The sequence below is a fragment of the Agelaius tricolor genome, unplaced genomic scaffold (assembly GCF_023055355.1).
Source record: "Agelaius tricolor isolate 1412-34295 unplaced genomic scaffold, bAgeTri1.0.p SCAF_16, whole genome shotgun sequence".
Taxonomy (NCBI): Eukaryota; Metazoa; Chordata; class Aves; order Passeriformes; family Icteridae; genus Agelaius; species Agelaius tricolor.
The window spans coordinates 10,759,868-10,782,760 of NW_027269276.1; the positions used below are offsets into that span (position 1 = coordinate 10,759,868).

Sequence of the window (22,893 nt, forward strand, 5' to 3'; positions counted from 1 at the left end):
TGCCTGTTTTGACTATTAGTCAGTCTTATTCAACTGCCATTTGGGAAAGTTATGATCAGCAGTCTGGGGGCTCTTTGCAGGTGACCTAGGGTGGGACACAACATCTGTCAGGCTTCCAGAAATATGAGGCCCTCTTTAAAGCCACTCTTAAAGCCTTTCTTGGCTAGAAACTGATAACAAAGTGTACAATAAGAAATTATTTTTGACGAAAAACCCAGTACCTTGCTGCCTCCCTGGTGCAGCAGTTTGGCTTTAAATCTGGTGGCAGTCTTCCAGGCAGTGAGTTCTATCCAGTTTTTCCTGGAGAACTTTTAGTAGCTTAATTGATATGATTAATACTAAAACCCAACTAACCAGACAAAAAATCCCATCCCAAACAAAATAATCCTCACCAAGATGAGTGGAGCTCTCAGTCACCTCTCTTCATGTCCAGGGAGAGCAATGAGTTCTCTGTTGCTGAATCCATGATTTCCTGTTGTTGTCACAGCTCCTTTTTCAGTTTTCTCACGTTACTAATGACTTAAATGCAAGTTGAGAAGAAAGGTAAGAACAGGACTGAAATACACTTTCTCCCCTAACAAAACACCTCCTTCTGTTTGACTGCTCCAGACTATACATGTTGCTAAGATACAGCATCATATATAGGATGAAGAAAAATATTCTTGCAGAATTTAAATGGCTTGAATTACCTGTAATGCTGATCAGCTTGGCTTGCTGCCAGCAGTAACTCCTATGTGGGATAGTTAGACTGGTGTTTTTGTGTTTGCTGCTGTCAAAACCTGACAAGTGGGATTCCTTGATGCTCTCCTGCACCCTAAGGAAGGGACCCTGAAATTTGGCAGTGAACAGAGTAGTGTAAGCTAAGCAGGTGGGAAGGTTGTCATGAGGATTGAGGTGTATTAGCAGACAGCACTGGATAACTCCTGTGCTTGCCAGACATGGCACAATCAGTTCAGCTGCAAAGGAAAGATGTTTCCTTCCAACGAGGACACATAGTTATTTTGTCTTGGACACCTGGAGACAACCTTTCACAGTAGGAATCCATAAACAAAAATACTCATGTTAGAATCTGGCCAAGGATGCTACATTCGTGTCTGTTTGTTTTTCCTTTTACAAAATGAAAGCAAATTAATTCCTTTGCTACAATCAATAGTAGACAAAAGATAACTTTCTTCAGTTCAAGGCTATGAGCAGTACTGATTGATACAAAACTCTTGTTATGAATTATACTGTACAAATATTCTTTAAAATGCAGAATGTTAATATAAATTTTTTGTGACAATGAAAAAAATCCCATCAAATTCTAAGGGGAAACAAGTAGGTATACACAGCTCACAAGTGTTTGTTTAAACATACTTTACATGTTAAAATACAGTAGTTACTTTCTGGATGAGAGCTCTCAAATTATAAAATTAATCTGTCAGGTTTTCAGACTTGGCAGGGTAAAAGGCTTTCTTGCTGTGTTCTGAGTAGGGGAAAAGCATCACTTCAGTGGTAAAGAGCTAAATAAGCACACAGTTAATGGAGGGAAAGTTTAGGAAAATTATTACGTAAATTCACTTCAGACCTGATCCTGCAACCTGTAACCATGTAATGACATTCTTTGCCCAGCAGCAGACCCGAATTTACACTTTGCAGAATCACATCCTTACTGAGGTAGGGACTGCCAAATAGCTGTTAGTGAGGGAAGTGCCATGTGTGCCAATTCCAGAAACCAGTAAGCAGTACAGTCTGCCCTATATTTTCAGGCTTTCAGTAACTTACATAACTAGGTGCAAAATACTTATTTTATTTCTGGTTCTTTTCTTTGGAAGCGCAGTCATGTGCAATCAGGTGGAATAAGTGTGCTGATAATTTTCCTTCAGAAATTGTAATGGTTAGCCATGTGGACACTTTTCTTTTTAGGCAAAAACCATGAGGTACTGAAGCAAGCATTCACTTTTCTTGCACTTGAGGTCACAAATTTATGCAAGTCAAAAATGTCGTGCCTGCCAAAAACATCATGCTACACTCCACCAAATAAAAGGACACTGTTATTCTTACAAGGAAAGGTTTGACAGGACAGGAAATAGGCAGGGTCATAGAAGTTTACTTAATACCAAAACTTACTTAACCATCTTTAAGCCAAAATACAATGATAGTTATTTAACCAAAAAAAAAAAAAAGAAAAAAAAAAAAAAAGAAAAATTAGGAGGTTAGGAGGAAGACAAATACAAGAGCTCCAAACTGTGTTATTACAGGAGCAGCAAGCAATACAGAAACTAGGGAACCTTAATTTAAATAATTCAGGTTACTATATATCACCCACCCTTAGTGAGTTAACATGTATTAAGTAAGTTTTAATTTATATCCTGAACTTGCAGCCAGAGGTATTTGATTTGGAAAATCCAATGCAGAGCTGACCAGGCTATATATTACTTTCATTACAATGCAATCCTTAAGTAGTCTGCATTCCACTTAAAGGAATGGAGGAAGAGAGTGTAAGAGCACAGTGAATACGAAAGATAGGAAAAATGTTGCTGTTCATTACAATTTTCCATTTTTGTTGAAACACAGCAGGAGAGGAAAGCCACAGGCTTCTCTAGTGCTCTTGCATGCCAGGAGGGATTATGCAAACACTGCAACCACCCAAATCTTATTTAAATTATTGTCATTGTTCCCCCTTTAATGGTCATACTTTTGCCTGCTTTCACTCAAATATTGCTGCATCTTTCTTTCCACCAACATAGTCCCAGTGGGAGTCATCAACTCTTAATTATAGATGAACAAATCTTTGAAAAATACCTCTGAAAAAGAAGTGGAAAAGAAAGCAAACTTTAAGTGCCATCTAGTGGCTGATGTAGAAAACATTAAATGGATTAAAAAAAACTCCTACCATGCCATAGAGCAATATAACAGCTGAGCTGAGGAAGCTGTGCCTAAATTCTCAACTATTAAACACCAGGTTAACACTCTGGGGGAAAGAAAGAACTAAAGATCAATGGTAGCAGTGGTATTACTGCCATAATTTTTGTTTTAAGATTTTTGTCCAAAAGTGGAGTTCAAATGGTAGGAATTGTATAGGAATCCCATGTTCCTTCAAAACCCTCATCAGCTTATGATCCTCTGTCTTTCTAAGGACATAGAGGTTATTGTAAATATTGCAGCTGAAATAAAAAAATAAAACCCTCTCAGGTCTCATAATAGAACTGAAACCATGGAGGTGAATCTGGGGCTAAGCATCTCAACGTTCTTCCAAATTCACCTGGGGTGAAAGGCCAGATTTTCTCTATCCCTGTAACAAGTCAAATCCATTTCTAAAAAAAAAGAGGTAGATTGTTAGTCAGTAATGTCCTTCTCCTTTCCTTGCAGGAAAATGTTCTTTTCTGCTGTGGGTAAGAATTCCCAACAAACTACTTTTAATTTATTAAGGCTTCACGTTTCATTTGCACAGAGGATGTTCCACAAGATTGTTCTTCAAACTTTAGGTAACTCCTCTCACAGATGTGAGTAGTTGAATTAAAGAGCAGCTTGCTTGGATCTGGTCAGTGATAGTGGAGAACAGCCCAATGTAATTTTTACCTAAAGTGATTTTCATTTTGTTGCTTTGGAAATAGCTTTACATATCTTCAGTTTCACACCTGCAGTGAGCCCTGGGGATTACACCCACTGGGGGGATCTGGAGACATGAATTGGTCTGCACAGCAGTGAGCCCTGTGCACTGCTGGGTAACTTCTGAAGTTCCTTGCCTGAGCTGAAGCATGTGCACTCAATGACACACTTAGGCAGTTTGTCACTGAATTACAAAACTAATTTACAACTAGGTAATGGAGGTAGGATAGGTCTCAGATAAAGTAAAGGAAGAGATTGTTTCCCAGTCCCCTCTCTCTTGCCAGATACCAAGATAATACACTTTTGTAATGTAGATATTATAGGAAAAAGGGAACAAGAAAATAATTGGGAGGGCATTGTTTTTCATATTAATGAAAACGTGGGAATATAAATAAGAGATGTAGATAGCATTTGCTACTCTATAGTTCAAACCAAGCTGTTTTAAAAAGCCTCTACTCAGTCCCAGTACAAAGTTTCTACAAGTTTCAAATGCAGCCCTTGATCTGCAGTAGCATTATCAACTTAGAACTTTCAGTACATTGGTAACTCTTGTTGCCTAGATAGAAGTATTTGTCTTTCATAGATTTGCTACTTCTATTGAAGAAAAGCAAACCCCAACACCCTAACAGGAATTACCAGAATTCCTTACCCACGTGCAATGGCTTGGTGCACATGGAAGAGCTCAGAGTAGAGGTAAGCTTGAAAACATCTCTCATTTCAGATAAACATTCCCAAGGTCCTTACTGGGAAGGGCCTTGCAGCAGTCTAAAACTAATGACACACTTCTCTAGAGAAGTACTGAGAAACAATGGAAAGGAACTCCACCATACCAATTTTCAAAACAAGTGAACCTTTCCTGGTAATGACAGATAATGGTTTTAATGTTGACAAGTTACTGCAGGCATGCATATATAAATTTGTTTTTTCCTCTTATGTCTGAAATATCTCCTGAGATTGTGCTTTTTTTAGCAAATACTTTTCTCAGAACCTGTAGTATTAGCATTATTTTCAAAAATAGAAATCAGATCAGTTTCCATCAGGTACAACAAATAATGAGTATCACATGAACTCCAACTTCTTCCTTGTAGGTTGCTGTTCCAAGTGAGGCCTCTTGTAGCATCTTTTTTAAAAAGGGACTTGCATCATTGGAACCCCTGCTACCCCTGCTGGGTGTTTGCTTTGGGAGGTGGAAACTAAAAATTGCAGCAAAACTTTCTCTTGACTTACAGTCCAGAAGAGGAAACAGCTTTTCACAAAAGGATCATAGATTTTAAGACCTTTAAATAGCCTTTAAGTTCCTTTTTTGGCAGAGTATAGAACTGAATAAAATTAGTGTCAAGCTCAGCTTTCCCAGTTCATTTAGGCTGCATTGGTATGGTGAGCTCTTGCTTACAGTGGCCTTTTGCAGGGTGTGCCTGCTCCTGATGGTCTGTCTGGGTGTACAGATCCAAGCACCAACAGCAGGTAAGGACCAACAGCAAAACCACTGATCAGCATATCATAGCACCTAGAGGGAAAGGCCTCTACCCTAGACAAAGAGGAATCTACTTCTTGTTTCAGCACTGCCAAGCAGTGTAATGCCTGTCCCATGGCTGAAGGGATCTGGATGCTGTCACACTGCTCTTTATTTTCCAGCTCCTTGCAGGGGCAGGCACGATAAAATGTATTAAATGGCCTACCATGTATTTTTGGCCTACTTCACTAAAAATAGTCCTAAACAAGAACATGAAACTAATACCAACAGGATTATCCTGAGCTGAAACTACCCAGCAGAAGAGCAGTGTGAACATCAGCCTACAAAGGTGCCCTTTCCACTGCTAAAACTTAAAGCACAGAATTTCCTACCTGTGATCTTCCAGATAAGAAAATCTTAAAGTACAGACAGCTGCAGGAAAAAAGTGTTTGAGAGCTTCAGAGCCTTTTCTAATTCTTTTACGTAAAGTGGGAACATAGTCACTTTTCTTTCCTTTTTTGTTTTTTCTCTTCTCTGCATGTTCTTTCACCTAAAAGCCAGAGAATCATTTAAGAAATTCCACACACTTATTGAATCAAGTTTAAGACAGATTAAAAAAACATTCTCTGCTAACTGGACAAAAGTGACCTTAAAAAACCAAACTGTGCACTGCTTCAATAATTCAGAATTTTTCTTCCATACAGAAACATATTGATAAATTTGTAACAAATATTCCAGAAGTGTAATTCATAGCTCTTATTCACTATTCATACATAGAAGTTATTTCCAGGTGAGTTCTGTTATTTAACTCAAACTGTGTTACTTTGAATATAAGAGAGCTGAAAAATTGGCCACTTGAAGATCAGCTAAGGATCAAAGTCAGAACTTTAGCTTTGAACAGAAACACAAGTATTTGGACAGGTTGTAGAGGATGCAATATTGAATATCTTTGTCTTATTCTGATTTTGGTGTCACAGTGGAAAGTCCTATTGGTACTGTCACTGATTCTGTATGAAACAAGGTCTCAGTATGAAATCCTGAGCCATGTGCAAGATAGCTTTCAGAAGTCTAACAAAAACTGGCAAGGGAACAATTGGCTGTTGTAGTTTAAGTGAGTAAAATAAAATATATCATTAAGTTATTTTTTTCATTTATTATAGCGTAATTGCCACATAAACAATATGTTCTTATTGCTGAGGACCAAACTTCTTGTAAGAGAAAATAATACATTAACCACTAAGTCAAGCCAGTCATGCATATTTCCTCATTATGCAGACAAATTCACTGGAGGATAGATACAGAGAAATCTCAATAAAACTTGAAATATTCTTATGTACTCCAGAAATCCTACTTCTAATTCAGATGAAAATTTAGAAATAGTATAACAAAAAACAAAAATAGAAAGCGTATTCAAGTCATTTTCAGTTCTTTCCAGTAGAGCCAAAGCCACCTTCACCACGTTCTGTATCATCCAGAGTCTGAAAGACATCAATTATGATAAGCTGGTTTAGTGCCTTAACTTTTTATTTTGTTTCTATACAAGAGATATCATCTATCATTTACTTGTAACAAGAACTATCATTAAGAAACAAAAAAATGTATGCAAGAGACTTTAGAATATCTTTTGTACAAGCTTAAACAAATGCTTGTAAGACAACCATTTCTGAACTGTTCCTCAAAAACTCTGAAAATTTACCAAAAAAAAAAGAAAAAAAAATCTGTGCAAGTATGGACAAGGAATCAAGACTTTCATTCAGGTAGTACTGCTGCTATGCAGTTTTACCACTGAAAGTAATTTTAGCCAAGTATTTATCTATATAATAAATTTCCTCTTGTAAACAAGTATCTTAAACTAATAATCATTGAAAGAGCAGAAGTATTTTCTTTTGTCAACTTACTTCAACTTCTTCTAGCTCAGGATAATAAATGCGTTCACAGATGAGCTGGGCAATTCTATCCCCTTTTTTAACTGCAAAGAAGTTAAAATATTATTAGTTCCTTCAAAAAAGTGAACAATGAATATAGACTTTAGACAATCTCCTTTCAAGAATATCAGAATATACTAGAAGTGAAAACACTTCTTTAAAACTTATCTAAACAGATGTTAACAGACCCAGAAAAATATAGGTTAAGATAAACTTTTGTTTGGTCCTTCTATGGTGAATGTCAGCAGCTGTACCAGCCCAAGGCCTTTCCATTCATTCCTGCTGCCATACTCTGGCATCTTAAGTTCATTGTGTACAAGTACTGCAGAGATGGAGAGACAGCTGGATGGATAATGTAGCTCTTTTTATGAACTAGACCCAGGAATTTGGGGAGAAAAAGGCAAACTGATAAAAGTTTGTCACTAAAAACCAATCTGGTTCACAGAACCTCCCTAAGCAGCTTGTGATGTGGAGATGCAGGAGAGGCCACAAAAGCACGTCTCTTGCAACTGGGCACTGAAACTTAAAACTGACTTTTTGCAGAAAGATGGTGTAATAAAGGGAAAATCCTCTCTGTTACTCATGTTTCCCAGAACTCTGGAGAAGATTTTTCTCAAATACTGCTTAGTTAATTTTGCTTTTCAGAGAAAGGTAGTAACTTGATACAAAGTTGCATTTCAGTACAGCTTGTCAATCTAAAGCTTAGCTAAGTTGGGATGTTTTAGTTTGCTTTTGTGGTGGTGTGCTGGTTTTGGCGGCAGTTTTTTTGCATGCTGCTTAATTAAATATGAGTACAATCTTTACATGTTCCCATGACAGGACATTATTAAGTATCTATGCTTTTGTTAACTGAGAGAAGAAAAATGTTCCCAGCTAGTTCTACCTCTGCATAAGCTTCTAAAGAAAAAATTAGTTTCTCATTCCCAGTCAGATGGCTGAAGAAAATAAGCTCTGCCAGGCTTAACACTTACCTTCAAAGGTCTCCTTGCCAAAGTTGAACAGTACCACACCAACATTTCCCCTGTAATCCTCATCAATAACACCAGCTGTCAGGAGAAATTTTGAGAGGTACCCAATTAGTAAATGTCAGTGTATGAGATAACTAGATTAGATTAAGGTTTAGATTAATAAATGATTACAGTAATGACATCCTTTGTACTTCTGATGCAAAACTAACAATATATATGCAAATACTGAGATCTAAAAATGCTAATCAGTCTTGCAAAAGGAACTGAGAAACACCATCACATGTCAAGAAGTGCTTTACCACTGTACTACTAATTTTAGTAGTAATACCCTATCTGAAATCAAGACAGCTGGACTAAATTCAGGCCCCATTTGTTCTGCTAACTTCAGCTCTTTCAGTGTCAAGCAGAAATCTGTTCTTAACTCTAACATTTCATTTGAGAGCTATGGATCTGCACAGATCCAAACCCTGTACCTCTGGCAAGGTAACAGAAGCAGAGCTGTAAGGAAGTGACTGTCATACAGCTACATTCTAGTACCAAGTACCAAGACTATAAAACTGGCTTACTCTTGTATTTTGTATGGCTGTATTAACTACATAGTTCAGAAGACTAGCTACCAGTGCACATTAAAATAATGATATTCTGCTTCTTTAGAGTTTTTCTCTCAGATAGAGGAAATGCATTTCCAGTAGAAAATATGAGTTTGGGCCTCCCTGTGGTCCTATGTATTTTGCAGAAATAATTTAAATACTAAAATTAAATGCCAGTCCAAGACATTGCCCAGCTTATACAAAGTACTACCATTAGTGATTACTAACACCAGAGGAAACTGTAGTATGAGTGTACCTTGAAGTTTTGATGTTGAACCACAAAATGGCCATTTAAGAAGAAAATCCTGCTTTTTAAAGTAGTTCCTTCAGCTTTTGAAAAAACTGTAGTGCATATGATCCATAGTTCCCATGCAATCTCTGCACTAGTTCCAGTGTGGAAAAGGTATTTACACAGCTCCCCTATCTAATGTTTTGGGTTAATCCAATGGCATTTCTAAACAGCTTCCTAATTAAGGCGCTAGTAACACTGGGAGTATCCCCTGAGTTTTGAAAATTCAGAAAAACAAGCAATTCTCAAGTTAATTTGCTGGTTAAAAAAATGGAGAAACCAGCATGTAAGAAGTCATCTTTAATGCATAAGCCAAAAAGTAACTTCTATGGCAGGCACTGCCTACAGAAGTATGATACAGTTATTATTAAAAAACAAACAGTAATCTTTTTGATTATTAAGAAAGTGTTAACATAATTATGCTGACCTGTCTCTCTCAGGTGTTACCCAGGTGTCTCCTTTTGCCAGAGTCCCCAGGAAGCCATCATTTATTTGCACATTACAGTGTGAAACTAAGGCACTTCTGTGAGCAATACTTACTAAGTCTTAATAAAAAGAACAAAAAGCTTACCTCCAACATCTATGAAGTGCTTTGCAGCTAAACCAGAACGTGGTGCTAGAAAAGAATTTTTTAAAGTATTGCAATTTATTTCTTTAAAAAGACAGTATTTATAGGTTATATAGTGTGTTTGCTCAGAGTCTTGGGAACGACAATTGTTTCCAGTCTTTTTAAAATAAACATATGACAGGAATTACTGTTAAGAGTATTTACATATATATTAAGCAGAATAACAGCTGCAACAGGCAACAATAATATTGCAATTTTTAAGTAATGGAAATGTATCTTTATTTGACCTGCAATTGCAGAGTAGGTTTCTCCAAGGAAGGCAACTGGAGCAGACAGACTGTCTAATCTTGGTTTATTTTTGGTGACTACCACTGGTCCAGCATCATCTCAGAAGAATATTAGGTCAATCCATTTAAGTTATGAAGGAAAACAATACCTGGCAAGGAATTTCCTAAGCAGTGTTATACACAGATAAATTATGTGTGGGGATTTGGGTTTTTACTTACCTTAGCCTACTGTGACGTGGAACTGAAAATGATATGATCTTTTAAATTTTCTTTGGGATAAGAGAAATGCATGTGTTCTTTTACATAAAAGGACATGGCAAACTCTGGTTGTGTTCTTCCACTGGAGTGGCTACTGCTTTTTTACATAAAGAATTTATACATAATTCAGATAAAGAATGCACAAAATAAACAGAATATCTTGTACAGATATCTTTCTTATTCTATCACAATATGTCATCAAATTCTACTACACTGGTACTCTGAGGTTAATTTTTAAACAACCAGAGATGCATTTTCTGTATGTCCATCACCTATTAGTCTTTGTGATTTGAATTCTGAAACTGCATACAAATAATGAACTATTGTGGGGCCTATAAAGTTGTATGTAGAGTACAGGCATTTTTGCTGATCATCCTTGGTCCACCTGACACACACCAAACCTTAAATGTGTCTGACAGCAGGTAACAGGAAAATACTACAAGATTTAGTAAATCACACAGCCACGTGGCATCCCTTCTTTGTGCTGACTAATTCTGAAAGCTTTAGGCAGAATCTAAATGTGAAGATGCTGTCAAACCTGTTCTAGACTGACTCTGCAGCCTTTAGACAGCTGTGTACTCACCGACTCGGCCATAGCAGCCAGAAGGAAGTGCTATTTGAATGTCTGTTTTCACCACAGCCTTTTCCATGGGTGGGATCACGCAGTCATAGGCACTACGTTGAAGAAAGAAACACTGGTTTATATAGAATATTTTTTAGTTTCTTTACTGTAACTTAAGGTACAAAATTACCCAGAATTATCTGCCAGGGAATTTGTACCATGAAATTTAAACAACAAATATTTACAGATTTGAAAAATTAAATGCAGATCCTAAAACACAAGATGTTGCCATTCTGATGGTGCTAGTTTAAGATTCCAGAAGTGTCATTTGAACAGCATACTCCAGCAATTGCCAGTTTCAAATGTTTTTTTAATTAGTAAGATAGAAAAAAATACAAGTTTAAAGTAACCATTAGGTAAATGTGCTTGTGCATTTTTTGTGCAATAGCAGAAACTTTATGAATGATACAGTCTGATTAAGCTTTCTACAGCAGATGAACTAGCTGTAATCAAATTTAATAATCTAGTAAATTAACTTTTAGGCAACAATGTTTCTTTTCTGAGCAGTCTGACAGTTCATGATTCACATGATTCTCGTGGAAACTCTGAACTACAGAGATTTTAAGAACTGGTTGAAGCTACTCAACTGGAGACCTAATGAAAAGCAGTGGTGACAATACTTGTCATGTCTTGACCTTGACAAAGAGCTGTTTTTCAAATGATGGGAAGCATTGAAAGGTTTTCTATAAAACAGACTTTTTCCAGGTCTACAGTGCAACATTGGAACAAGAACAAAAACAAACCTGGTGAGATGAAAGGGATAAAAAGAAAAAAGGGTAAGGTGTAGTGCAGTAAATCTTCAGGAAAGAAGTCAAAGAGGTGAAGGAAGAAAAAGGTTGGGTATTCTACGTAATACTAAAAAAGGTAAGTTAGAAGTGGCAGCAGCAAAGTTCACTCGTTCAAAACTAGTGAGTTGATCGCAGAAGCACTATGCAAACAACCACAAGGCTAGCTACAGGTATTCCTGAACATAGTGAAAGACAATGAATAAGGGCCGTTATCAATTCAAACCAAAACCTGAGTCTGTACATGAACCCACGTGGTTTCCAGCCAGGGGCACTATCAAACTGCTACAAGGCCCTCTGGCAGGCAGCAGCCCCGGAGCCAAGAGGAAAACAGAAAAGCTCAAGTGCTGGCAAGGAGGGCCCACGTGCGCTTTGTGTGCGCTACCATATTTTCCTTTCAAGAGGAACGCAACCTGGCCGATGTGAGCACCAGCAGCAATTCTGGATACTCTGTCAAGCCTGATTTTTAGCCAATGACGGCATCTGTGCCTGATGAAATCTATGCTGTAACATGGCTGGACCACAGATAACCGAAAATGGTGAGGGATGGGGGAGGAGGGGAGCTACGACTAGATCAGCTCTGGCCTCCTCTCCTGCACGGCCAGCGAGACTGTCCGGGGACTCAGCTCGGCAAGAAGCCACGAGGGCCCTGCCAGCCGCCGGAGCTCCCGCCGCGGGTGCTGTACCATCACCCTCCCTCACCTGTACAGATCGTAGCCCGCAGCCCGCGCGGAGCCCCTGGACGGGGTGAAGGCGTTCTCGGACAGCTTGGTGAAGCGCAGCCGTGCGGAGGCTTCTCCAGGCCCCGAGCCCTTCTGCCTCTTGCTGGGGGACGGCTGCGGCACGGCTTCGGAGGCGGGCATGGCTGAGGGAACGGCAGAGACGCTGTGAGGGATGGCAACCCGCTCGCCAAAAGCCCGCCAAAACCCGGCGCGGCCCATGGGGGCGGGAGCAGGGGGGGAAACCGGCCCGTCCGGGGCCTCTCCGCGCGCGGCGCAACCCTATTCCCCCCTCGGTGAGAATGGCCTCTCCCAGCTCCTCCCGGGCACCCCGCGCCCGCACTGAGGGTCCCGCCCCGTGTATCAGGCGGGACTCGCCCGTAGCCCCAAACCGCGGCCACCGCCTCACAGCCGGGCGGCCCCCGAGGCGCGGCGAGCGGGCCCGCGGTGCGGCTGGGGAGGGTGTATCCCCCAAAAGCCCCCGAAGGCTGCGGGCAGGGCAGCGTATGCTGCTCCGCAACTCCCCCACCCCTCCTTACAGCGCCCGCAGGGGTGCCGGAGCCACCGGAGGCACCGGGCTAACATAACGCTGCCGCTGCCGTGTGGGAAGCGCGCCATGGACCGCTCGCCAGGCGCTCCCCGCCGCGGTCCGCACGGCTCATGGGGCGCGGGCGGAGGTGCCGGCGCCCCGTTCTCCCCCTGTTGTCCGGGCTCTACCTGCCGGCGCAGCCCCTCGGGCACCAGCCCGGCCCGCGGCGCCCCTCGGAACGCGGCGGCGGCGCTGCCGCAGGCTGGCAGGCGGACCCCGCGGGCCGCGCAGCGTTGCCGGGGGACGCGATTGCGGCTGCACGGGCGGGGCGGGGCCCTCAGAGGAGCCCCGGGGCCGTTCTCGTTCCCGCGCCGCACAGCCGAGGGCGCTGGGCAGAGCGGGCTGCCCCTCGGCCGGCAAACAGCCGCTGTCCTCCACCGTCACGGGGTGCTTGGGGCTGAGAGGGACCTCTGGAGAGCATCCAGTGTAATCCTGCTGTTAGAGCAGATCCTAGAGCGCGTTGCACCGAATAGAGGCAGAAAGAAACTCCTTCAGAAATGGTCAGGCCATCACAGAAGCGTTTGCCTTACAAGAGAACAATTCTTGACGATGAGGTGGATGGGAAAACCTGTCAATGCTAGGCCTGCCCTGTTCTTCTGTCTTGGAGCAGAAGACTTATTTCATTGTCTTTAATACACTCTGCCGTCTTACCATTCGATTTATGATGAAATTTTCCCCCTGTTTTTCCTATATCTATGGCTTTCTATCTACAAATAAATATATTCTACAGGACATATGTATATCCCTAGAAATAGGGAATTTCCTGGATTCCCCCATCACTCTCTGCTATGGGCTGAAAAGACTGTCCATTGGATTCATAGTTTCAAAATTGTCCCTGGTGAGGCTAATAGAGATATTTGGCTCTGCATAATAGCTACAGACTTTTGGATTCTTTTTGCTGGTCTAGATATTGCTGGTCTATCTATAGACTATAAACTAGTCTCTATGATTTTTGTTTTAAACTCTTAAGTGTATGTAATCGTCTCTTTGCTATGTTATGTTTTCTAAATGCAGCCAGATGGCAGTGAAACCTTTACTACACATGGCAGTTCAGTTGTGAAAGGTATTTTTAAAAATGTCCCAATTTGGGCTTTGTTTTATTCCTGTTCAGTATTTTCAGTCTAAATAGTAAGCACTGTTTTAAGGAGAATATATATGTAACAAAGACCCACGTGAAAAAGCTACTTAAAATATTTAATGGCTTCTGATGTAAGCTATCCAAAAATTGAATTTTATAGGCTTAGTATCAGATTAGTATCTAATTGTAAATGTTTATTTATACAAGCAGGACTTTATGGAGTTTAGGACTGCATCCGCATTATAGTGTAGAAAAGGACCAATTTTATGAGTGCCCAGACTTGGGGAAGCAGGCTGGGTTCTAAACTCTGCTTGAGGTAGCCTGGAAGCCCATGAATAATAGAGAGGAAAGGACTCAGCTGAGTGACACTTGTTTTTTCCCAGATCTTTATAAGGGGAACCCCCCAGCCTTATGCTGGAGGTCTAAAACCAAGTTTACCTTGGTTCTGAGAATGTGTTGCTTGCCCTGTAGAGTCAGTAAACCTTCCTGCATTCCTGATGGATGATTAGTGCTGCTCTCCATCAGGCATTTCCTCCTGCCTTTGGAAAACAATCCTGAGATAAACTGAAATAATTTGCCTTTTTGGCTGGACTGAGAGTAGGAGTGGAGGCTGCTTTGTTGTACACAGAAAGAAACAGAGCCTCTTTCGGGGTAATAGCCACAAAATTCTTCCTACTGAAGTTTTGGTGTTAAAATGAGGATTTTTATTAGAAGAAAACCCTGGCTTTAAAACAGTGACTTCCCACCCCATTCTTACTTAGCACAGCTGTCTCTTTCACGATGATGAAGGTTTATAATTTAAAAAGGCTGTTATGATGTTGTCTGTTTATAATGAAACTCTAAGTTTGATTGCATGTTTGCAGCACAGCATGGGGGTTGTGGAATTTTGCCATTGCTTTTTACTCTGTTCCAGACAACCTTAGTGTGTTTGATTTTGTTTGAAACTTAATTTCCTCTGATGAAATTCCAGCCAATGACATGATTGTGGGTTATGGCACTTGTTTGTGGAGAATGTGAGCTGCAGCTCGCTGTATTTGTTTGTTGCCATTTTTCCTTGCAGAGTCAAGGCCAGTGTGAGGTGTTCCCTCAGCAGTGCTGGCCTACAGAGCTGCCAGGGGGCTGTGCCCTGGGTGCCAGCATGAAGAGATGTTTGAACAGTGGCCTGACCTCTGCTGAAGGACAACACTTGCAAACCTTGACTTTGCTCATCTGTAACTCGAGTGATGAGTCACTCGTTTAGCAAAGAGCTGCAGCACTGAAGGTTTTTGTTCTGCTGCCAAGAGTTGGAGAGGTTACAAGGGAGACAGAGCAGGATTTTGGAGTGATCCACACTCACTTCCTTGAAGTCCAATGACACCAAACCACCAGAGGAAGACGTTTGAGGGAGACCCCTGAAATTCAAGACCCTGAAAATCCTGAGGGTTACTCACAGTCTGTCCCTACAGCTTTGCTGACAGGTCAGGGACCTCTGCCTGAGGGGAGGTGACAAACAGCTAAGGGCAGTTAGAGGAGTCACTAGTAGCTAAGACTGTTTGTAGCTGTTTGCCCCATATGTGCAACTGCAGTGCAGATTCCTGTTACCTGTTCATGTCTCTGGCTTGTAAACTACTGATCAGGTGCTGAAACTGCTTTTGCCAAAAAGATCTTGAAATCCCACATGGGATTAGAGAAAGAGAGAAAAAATGAGAAATGTCTATGTTTTCTGAGGATTAGTATTGCTCAGTCAGGAAAGCTTTTGGTAGGACTTTTCAAAGATGTAATGAAAATTGCTGAGCTTTAAGACTGATGAAATTTCCTAGCTGGTGGCTGGAGCTTTGTAGTTTGTGATGATGAAGATTGAGTGGAAACTCCTTCAAGTGTGAAGTAGGATAACAACATGCTTTTTGCAGTGTAGTTACAGTTGTTAATCCTCACAATTCAGTGCCTTTTTGGTTAGGTAGCTTTTCTACTAGCACTGTAGGGTAGCTGATTTAAAAATAAAATAAGGAAACAATCCCTTCAAAAAGAATCTCTGTTGTGATCTAGTGAAAAAACATTGGAAGAATACTGTTCTGGACAGCATAATCTGGACTGTGCTTTAGGGGTGTGTGATCAAGATGGGCAGCTTGCCAGTGGTTGTAGAAAGATCTAAGGAAAGTGTAGTCTCTGAACTATGATGAAATGCTGTCTGTGATACCTGTTGGAGCTCCACTAACACTAGGAGGGAAAGGTAAGATTCACTGATGAGAGGAGCAATAGTGGATCATTTTAACAGGCCCTTAGGCACAAGCTTAGCTGTGCAGGATGCCTAGGCTTTTGAACAAAATTCAAAATATTCTTTGTCCTTGCTTCATAGCAATGGTATTTTCAGACTTAAATGTCCCTGGTCACTTTACCTTGCTTGCTTTTGTTGTGACTGACCAAATCCAGCCTAAATTATATAAACTTGTGGAATTGGTAGCGTGATATAAGCTAAACATGTGCTAGACAGCATTAGAGCTGTATTTTTTCCTAGAGATGTCAAACATGTAATTAGTTTAGTTACTAACTTGATGATTAAAATTCTGGTCCCCAGTGTGTGGTGATGGGGAGTGGGGCTGGCCCAGCCTCATCCCCAGCGGGTGCAGCTGTGAGCAGCAGGTGAGCAGCACTGCCAGCAATGAGCCATGGAGTGCCCAGGGGCACTGAGCAACCACACAGGGAACAGAGGGCACACAGGGGCAGGGCATCAGCATGAGGGGATAAAAGGTTGGGCTGAAGAGCAAGAAGGGCAGAGCTTGAAGCCCTCTGAAATTGGATGGTGTTACTCTGTGTGTTGTGGCTGTCTCAACTGCAACAGAACTGTCTCTTACAGAGTTGGGAATGAGGGAGGTGGACTAACAAAATTTTGCCATGTAAGTTGCAATTTAAGATGGTTCATAATTAATATACTCTCCAAATTGGTCTACAAACATTCAGAAATCGTGGTGAGGAACAAAGAGTAGAAGCTGCTAGGAAAATACTTTGTTTGAATTACTTGTGAATTTGTAGAAATAACCTTCAGGTAGTTAAGTGCTGCTGCATCTTGAGTTTATCCCATTATATTGCTGTGTAGGTACGTGTTCTAATTAGTCACTGTAGTGCAAGCAAGAAATTTTATAGAAATGTGTATGTCAGTACTTAGTTTTTGATGACTATTTATTTAGAAAGGTATCTCTTGGGATTTATTTTTGCAATGCCCACAGCAGTGTGTTTGTGAGAGGGAGGTGTGAGTAGTATTAAAAGTGCTATTGCTGGTTTATTTTGTTCTCATTCTCTTTTTTGGACCTGCTTAGGGTCCCCCTGAACAGTTTAGGTCAATGCTCCCTACAGGTTGAGAATTATAGTACTTGGGAATATTGAAGACACAATCCCCATTCATATGCATCATTAAAAGGCTTAACAGAGGTGTAGAATTCCTCCAGGTCCTTGTGTAGGTTGTGGTAAGAAACCCACAAAGCCTTCGTGGAGCCTCCCTAGAAGCTTGGCTTTGGCTGGGTGCCATTCAGATTGTGTCTGTGTCAGGTGGAGAGGATGGTGACCATTGCAATTCCACAAGGAGCTGCAAGGACCTGGCAGCATGCAGCAAGCTCCAGTATCACTGCTGATATCTCTGTGAAGGATGAGAATGATCTCCTTGTTTTGCAGGTGCAGAATGTCAGCTTTGGTTTGCTCAAGAGTTGTGCAGGAAGTCTGGTATATGGAGGAAACTTCTGTGTAATGCAGTTAGGTTGTAAAATGAGCCTTCAGCCAGATTGTAAATGTGTGAGAGGCAAAGGAAGAACATTATGAGAAAATATCAATATTTAATATCCTGCCTTTAATAGATAGAGAAAATAAAGCATGGATTACTGGGCTACATTACCATGTTCTGCTGAATTGCTGCTGTTGAACTCAGAAAAAATATAAATATTAAATATTTGTAATTTTTGGAGATGGAGTTCTGAATCCACTACAAGTTAAATTCTAATAATTCAAGCAAGATGGAAGCTGAGGCCTGCTTTAAACGATACAATTAGTGAAATCCAGGGTTCCCTGGCTTTCATGAGGCTTTCATGTTGGTTGATCTCTGCAAAGGAGTTGCAGGACTACAGAAAATAAATAAATGTTCCTTGATGGTCCTTGATTTAAATAGTGCTTACACATAGGATATAGCTTTACCCATTAAAAAGAGAAGCTGCTTTTCTTGACAGCTGAAATTATAAAGTACCATAACATTGCAGCGTAGAAAATAGAAAAATTACACAACTTAATGAATTGCCTTTATTTGAAGTTAGTGTATAATTAATATTATTTAGAAAGTCAAAAAAGAGAGAAATCTTTTATATAAATCAAAAGTAAGGCATTCAACTCAGCTAATGAGTTTTTGTTTTCTAATCACATAAATCATTGTACATATTATCCCAATGTATAATGTCAGATTATATTAACCCTAACATTCATAGCAAAAATTATCAGAATATCTAATGTTTTACCAATTTTTTTGTGAAATTTACTTAAAATATTTAATTATTTCAATCACACATTCTATTGCCTGTCAGAGCTTGAAAATGCATTATCAAGTCTTGTAATAAAGTCCATATTTTTATACATATAATTTTTTGTGACTAAATTAGAAGTATTTGAATTCATTTAAGTTAGCACAACATTTTAGGTAAAAGCATCTGCTGTAGGCATAGGTCCTAATTTGGCAATATTACAATCAAAAATCATTGCATGTGTTCTACTTGTATTCCATCAGTTCAGGACTTATACCTGATGGATGCCGTACAGGTTTTGTCTCACAAGTTTGTGCATTTCATTTGAATCCTATTAGCAACTATGATAGTGCAGTTTGAAAAAATTATTTAGAGATTTAATCCTTTCTATTTTATCACAGTTAGTTTTTGCTCTCTATGATAAATATCCAAGATTTTTTCAATACTTTATAAAATCAGAAGAATTTCTTCTTTGTGTGCTCAAAAGATTTGCTGTCTCGTATGACATATATATAGGTAGATTTTCCTTCTTTTGCCTGTACTGGAGTGTAGCACCAGCAGGGACCATTTAGATTTTTTTTCTACTTCTTTGCTTTGGATTTATGAAAAAAACCCTGTCAATTATGAAAATTTTGGACTTCTGTTAAATGAGTGTGTCTTTGAGGAACCATTGCCATTAAAAATGAAGCTGTTGGAATCAAGCAAGGCATATTCCAGGCACTGATGTTTTTCTAAGAATAGAAGGTCAGTACATTTTTGTGGTTGCCTCTGACCATTAAGACTGGAGGAAGGTTCTTGGAGAGAATTTCTAGCCAAGCCATGTACAGGTAGTCAGACACTGCTCCTTTTCTTGCCACAGGGAGGCTCCTGTTTGGGCAGAGGGAAAAATAAAATTATCACTATGAAGGCAGGGGTAGCCCATGCTTCTCATTAAATACTAAGCAGAAAACATCACTGTTCATATACAACTCTGATATAATTACTCTAAAAGATTGTTTTCATATCATAAAGCCTTAATTTGCAAACCTTTGCTCACCTGATGGTACTAGATATTAGCTGCTTTTTGTAACCTTAAACTGGTAAAGACTATTTTTGGGGTTATAAAACTCACAAATAGTATGATTTTTTTAAAAAAGGATAAAAATGCAACACATGCACAGTTTTGGAGTCCATCAGTCAATTTTCTGATCTGCAGTTACTGTGAGATGGGAGTTTTAAAATATGGTCAATTTGTGGTAAGCACTATGTGACCACCCCTTTTTTTGAGACTGAATTAATAGAACTGTAGAGGTTTATCTGTGCATCACAAGTGCAAGCCAATTTATTGAAGCTGTGTACAAAAAAAAAAAGTGTCTGTAAATAAAAGTTCTGGAAAGGGCCTTTTTGGGCAATTTTATTGGTGGCCTCCTTTCCTTTATACAATTGCTTCATCACCAGGAAAGATTCATATTCAGTGCAGTCCCAGAGAAGCATCAGTCCAGCTGCAAGTCCTCCAGAAGGTACTTAAAAGATTACTTTTGTGCTCAGTGAATTAACACAAGGGTTTCTGTAGCTCCAGTCCAGAATCCCACTCCACATTATTCTTAGAAACAAAAATGTTGCAACTCACAGGACAATGAGGTTGGCTGCTCTCGAGTGCTCCTGTAAGAGTTCATTCAGACGCACTTGGCGGTAGCTCTGATTAAACACACCAGGAAAAGAAAAATATCAGTCAGGTCAGTGATCCTCAGCTCTGGTGGCTTAGGGACTTCTACACTCCCCCTTGGCTGCAAGATTTTCTGCTGCTGCTTTGGCAGCACTGGAAGCCAGGTCTGCTCTAGGGTCCAGAGTCTCAGCCATGGCAAAATATGAGGCTAAGCCACACTTTTTTGATTGGTGTAGTTATATTAGGGCCACTTTAATGGTTCACTCCTGTGTGAGGTTTCCTGGGGGATTATTTTTGTACTGAACTTACTTTATGATTGAACTCAAGCCCTCCATGTTTTTATGGGTTAACCACAAGTCAACAGGGAACAAGAGACCAGGACAGGTTTATGTAAGATAGATGTATCTTGACTGATTTTGTAAATTATTTTCTCTTTCCCTAGAGAAAGTAAAAAGCAAATTTTTCTCCATTCAGATCTTAAATTTTCCTTCTCTACAGAAATGTCACTGTTCTTGTACATAACTATATAGGTAAGAACCCTCATAATGTAGCCAGCTGTTACCTCATGAGAATCATCCTATAACATCACCTTTTATCTATGCTGCTGGGTTTTTATCTGTTGAATTGTAAATGTTCTAATGTCCTCTGTAAAATTCCCAGAATTGCCCTACTTCTGAAGATAAGGGGCATGTCTTTTGAGATGTGTAAGCTAAACTTTTTGTTGCTGTTCTTGTTTTACAGAGTAATTTGGTATTTTAATATTGCTGACTCTCTTCAACTTTTGAGGAATTTTTCTGGTTCCTAAATTAGTGACCTAGACAACACCATGCCTGATCACATATTTTTTTTTTTCTGTTGTATCCTCTGCATGTGTATCCTCTGTAGTTCTGCATGTGAGTGTCTGTGATTAGATTCCTGTTATCTTTTATACTGAGGTGTTTTAAGGGCTCTGACTCTCACTTTTTGATAATTTAAGGTGAGAATAATTCTAAGGTTTTCTGCCCATAGCTGACTATATAACCTTATGCTGATTATCAGCTCCATGAGCAGTCAGTCTGCTTCCCAGCTGCTGCAGTGGGTAGTGTAGTGTGTTATCTTAAATCATCATTGATTTCTGCTTATGTTCATATGCCAGGCTGTGACTTTTGGCAGCTTTGAGCTCAGAGTCACAATCCTTGCTCTGTTGAGGAAGTTACCAGCATCATAAAGTGGAGATAACGAAACTCCCAATGTACTCATGTTAATTCCACAGGAACCATAACTAAAATTGCTAGATCAATTCTCTGTGAGTTAAAGGAGAACTTGTCTCTTAAGGGTGAAGGAGTTTGCATCTTTTTATCACTGGCCTGATGAATCCTGGTGGTTCATTGGTAAAAAGGTATTTTCCCAACAAATGTAAAGAGCGGACTGGGCTGTAATTCACTCAGTGGATCAGCAGCATCTGCCTTGAAGTTCCTCTGAGCTGCAGGAGAGCTTCTGTGTGGTAGACTGGTTTAGTCTTCACTCTGCCATTGAGGTAAGAATTCATGCTCAACCCTGCCTTTGGAGAAATTTCTAGCTTAGTTGAAGTGTCTGGATTCAGTTCTAAATGGCCCAAAGTGGTGAATGTTTGGAACTGCACCCTTTAAGAGATTCAAACTCCAAAACAGTGGAGCCATTTAATAAACCTCAGCAGACCCAATTAGCTGAGGCTCAGTGCAGTAACTGTGCGGCTTCTGGTTCAGAGGTGGTTTTCATCTGGCTGGCTTTGATGTGGGCAGGGCTTCTCATCAGCCTGGAAAATACTGTGTAAACATGCCAAGGTCTGAGAGAGCTCAATAATGCAATCATAACACACCTCTGCAGTGTTTACAATAGAAATTCAATCTGTAAATATCAAATACAGGTTTGTACATGTCGTGTTTTTAATGCCGTATCTGCTGTTTCACTTTTTCTTACTAATCGCCTCAGACATCTGGAGGGTAAGAAAAGGTAGATATGTAAAAAAGTAGGTGAGGCTTTACCTTCTCCTTGAATGCTTCCAGCTCTGCATCTGTAATTTTCCATGGAGTCTCTCGCTTTAATTTCTCAGCAGTTGTCATATCTTTGCAGCTCTCATGGAGGCGATATGGTTCAATCATCTCTTCAAAGAATTTCCAGCTGAAACAGGAATTACAAAGGAGGCCTTGCTGCAGGGTATGAACTCCCTAACTTATTTCGCAGTCACTGTGGATGACGGGCCTCTCTGATAATAATTATAGCTGAAAAACATGCAAAATCTTTAACTATTCTTTGCTACATTGTGCCCCAAGTTATAGTTGTGCCACTTCTGTATGTTTGGGTTATTTGAGAATAATTAAAAGGTTATTTGAGGATAATTAAACACTGCATTTAGCAGAAAATTTTCTGCATTGTCCTTTGAATTGAAATGAATTTTACAGTAACTGCAAACTGCAGTATGTTGGTTGCTAATATTAACAATATGGGTCTCCTCACGAACACTGAACATTTTATTATTGTTTCGGCACTAGCTGGACCAATCACCTCACTGATATGGTTTTAATGCAATGGATAAACAGGTGATACAAATTGCCTGTTACATGGGGCTGAAGGAAACACTGTAGGTTTTTTTGCTATATGTGGACTTGGAACTGTGTTCAGATTTTCTCTCTAAATTTCAAGTTCTTTCTTGAACTTTTGAATGTTTTCATCTGGAGAACCTTATTGTCCTTCAGTACTTCCTTTCTTGCCCATTGTTGAAAATTCACAGAGATCTCAGGGAGTTTCTTTTGTACGGGTGTGAGTCTGAGTATTTCTCTGAGCACTTGGTGCTGACAGGCCTTGTTGTGAAGTGGCAGACTGGGCACAGGCTGGCTTTGGCTGTTTGGCCAGGAAGCCAAGAGAGGGGTTAAAGGCTGTGATATGCAACATTTAGTGTTGCTGTTGCTAAGCTGTCATTGTTTGTCAACATCCTCACTGTCTGTTTCAGTATGTAAAGTAGTGATAATCCTCTTATTATTCATTCAATAGATGGGGCTCCAGCTGGAAGAGAGATCCAATGGTCTGTCTAGC

General features: G+C 40.1%; 2 protein-coding genes across 4 annotated transcripts in view; both read right to left on the minus strand.

Annotated features, from left to right (window-relative positions):
* Positions 1–6,177: 6,177 nt before the first annotated feature.
* DUT (deoxyuridine triphosphatase) lies at positions 6,178–12,932 on the minus strand. 3 transcript variants are annotated; one of them, XM_071441496.1, is made up of 7 exons: positions 12,773–12,932; positions 12,039–12,201; positions 10,513–10,604; positions 9,388–9,432; positions 7,941–8,015; positions 6,943–7,013; positions 6,178–6,522 (listed from the first exon to the last, which is right to left on the minus strand). In XM_071441496.1, the coding sequence occupies exons 2-7, from the start codon at positions 12,197–12,199 to the stop codon at positions 6,466–6,468; spliced, it is 501 nt and encodes a 166-aa protein (XP_071297597.1). In that variant the 5' UTR covers positions 12,200–12,201; positions 12,773–12,932; the 3' UTR covers positions 6,178–6,465. The 3 variants fall into 3 exon arrangements, with proteins under 3 accessions (XP_071297597.1, XP_071297595.1, XP_071297596.1); XM_071441494.1 differs by lacking the exon at positions 12,773–12,932 and adding an exon at positions 12,595–12,752; XM_071441495.1 differs by lacking the exon at positions 12,773–12,932 and adding an exon at positions 12,448–12,503.
* Positions 12,933–17,968: 5,036 nt separating this feature from the next.
* The window catches only part of SLC12A1 (solute carrier family 12 member 1), a 42,497-nt gene continuing 37,572 nt past the window's right edge, over positions 17,969–22,893 (minus strand). The window contains exons 25-27 of the mRNA XM_071441501.1: positions 21,846–21,981; positions 19,807–19,874; positions 17,969–19,064 (exon numbers count right to left, since the gene is read on the minus strand). Of these exons, the coding sequence (XP_071297602.1) occupies positions 18,929–19,064; positions 19,807–19,874; positions 21,846–21,981 (340 nt within the window). The 3' untranslated portion in view covers positions 17,969–18,928. The remainder of the gene's footprint in view (positions 19,065–19,806; positions 19,875–21,845; positions 21,982–22,893) is intronic.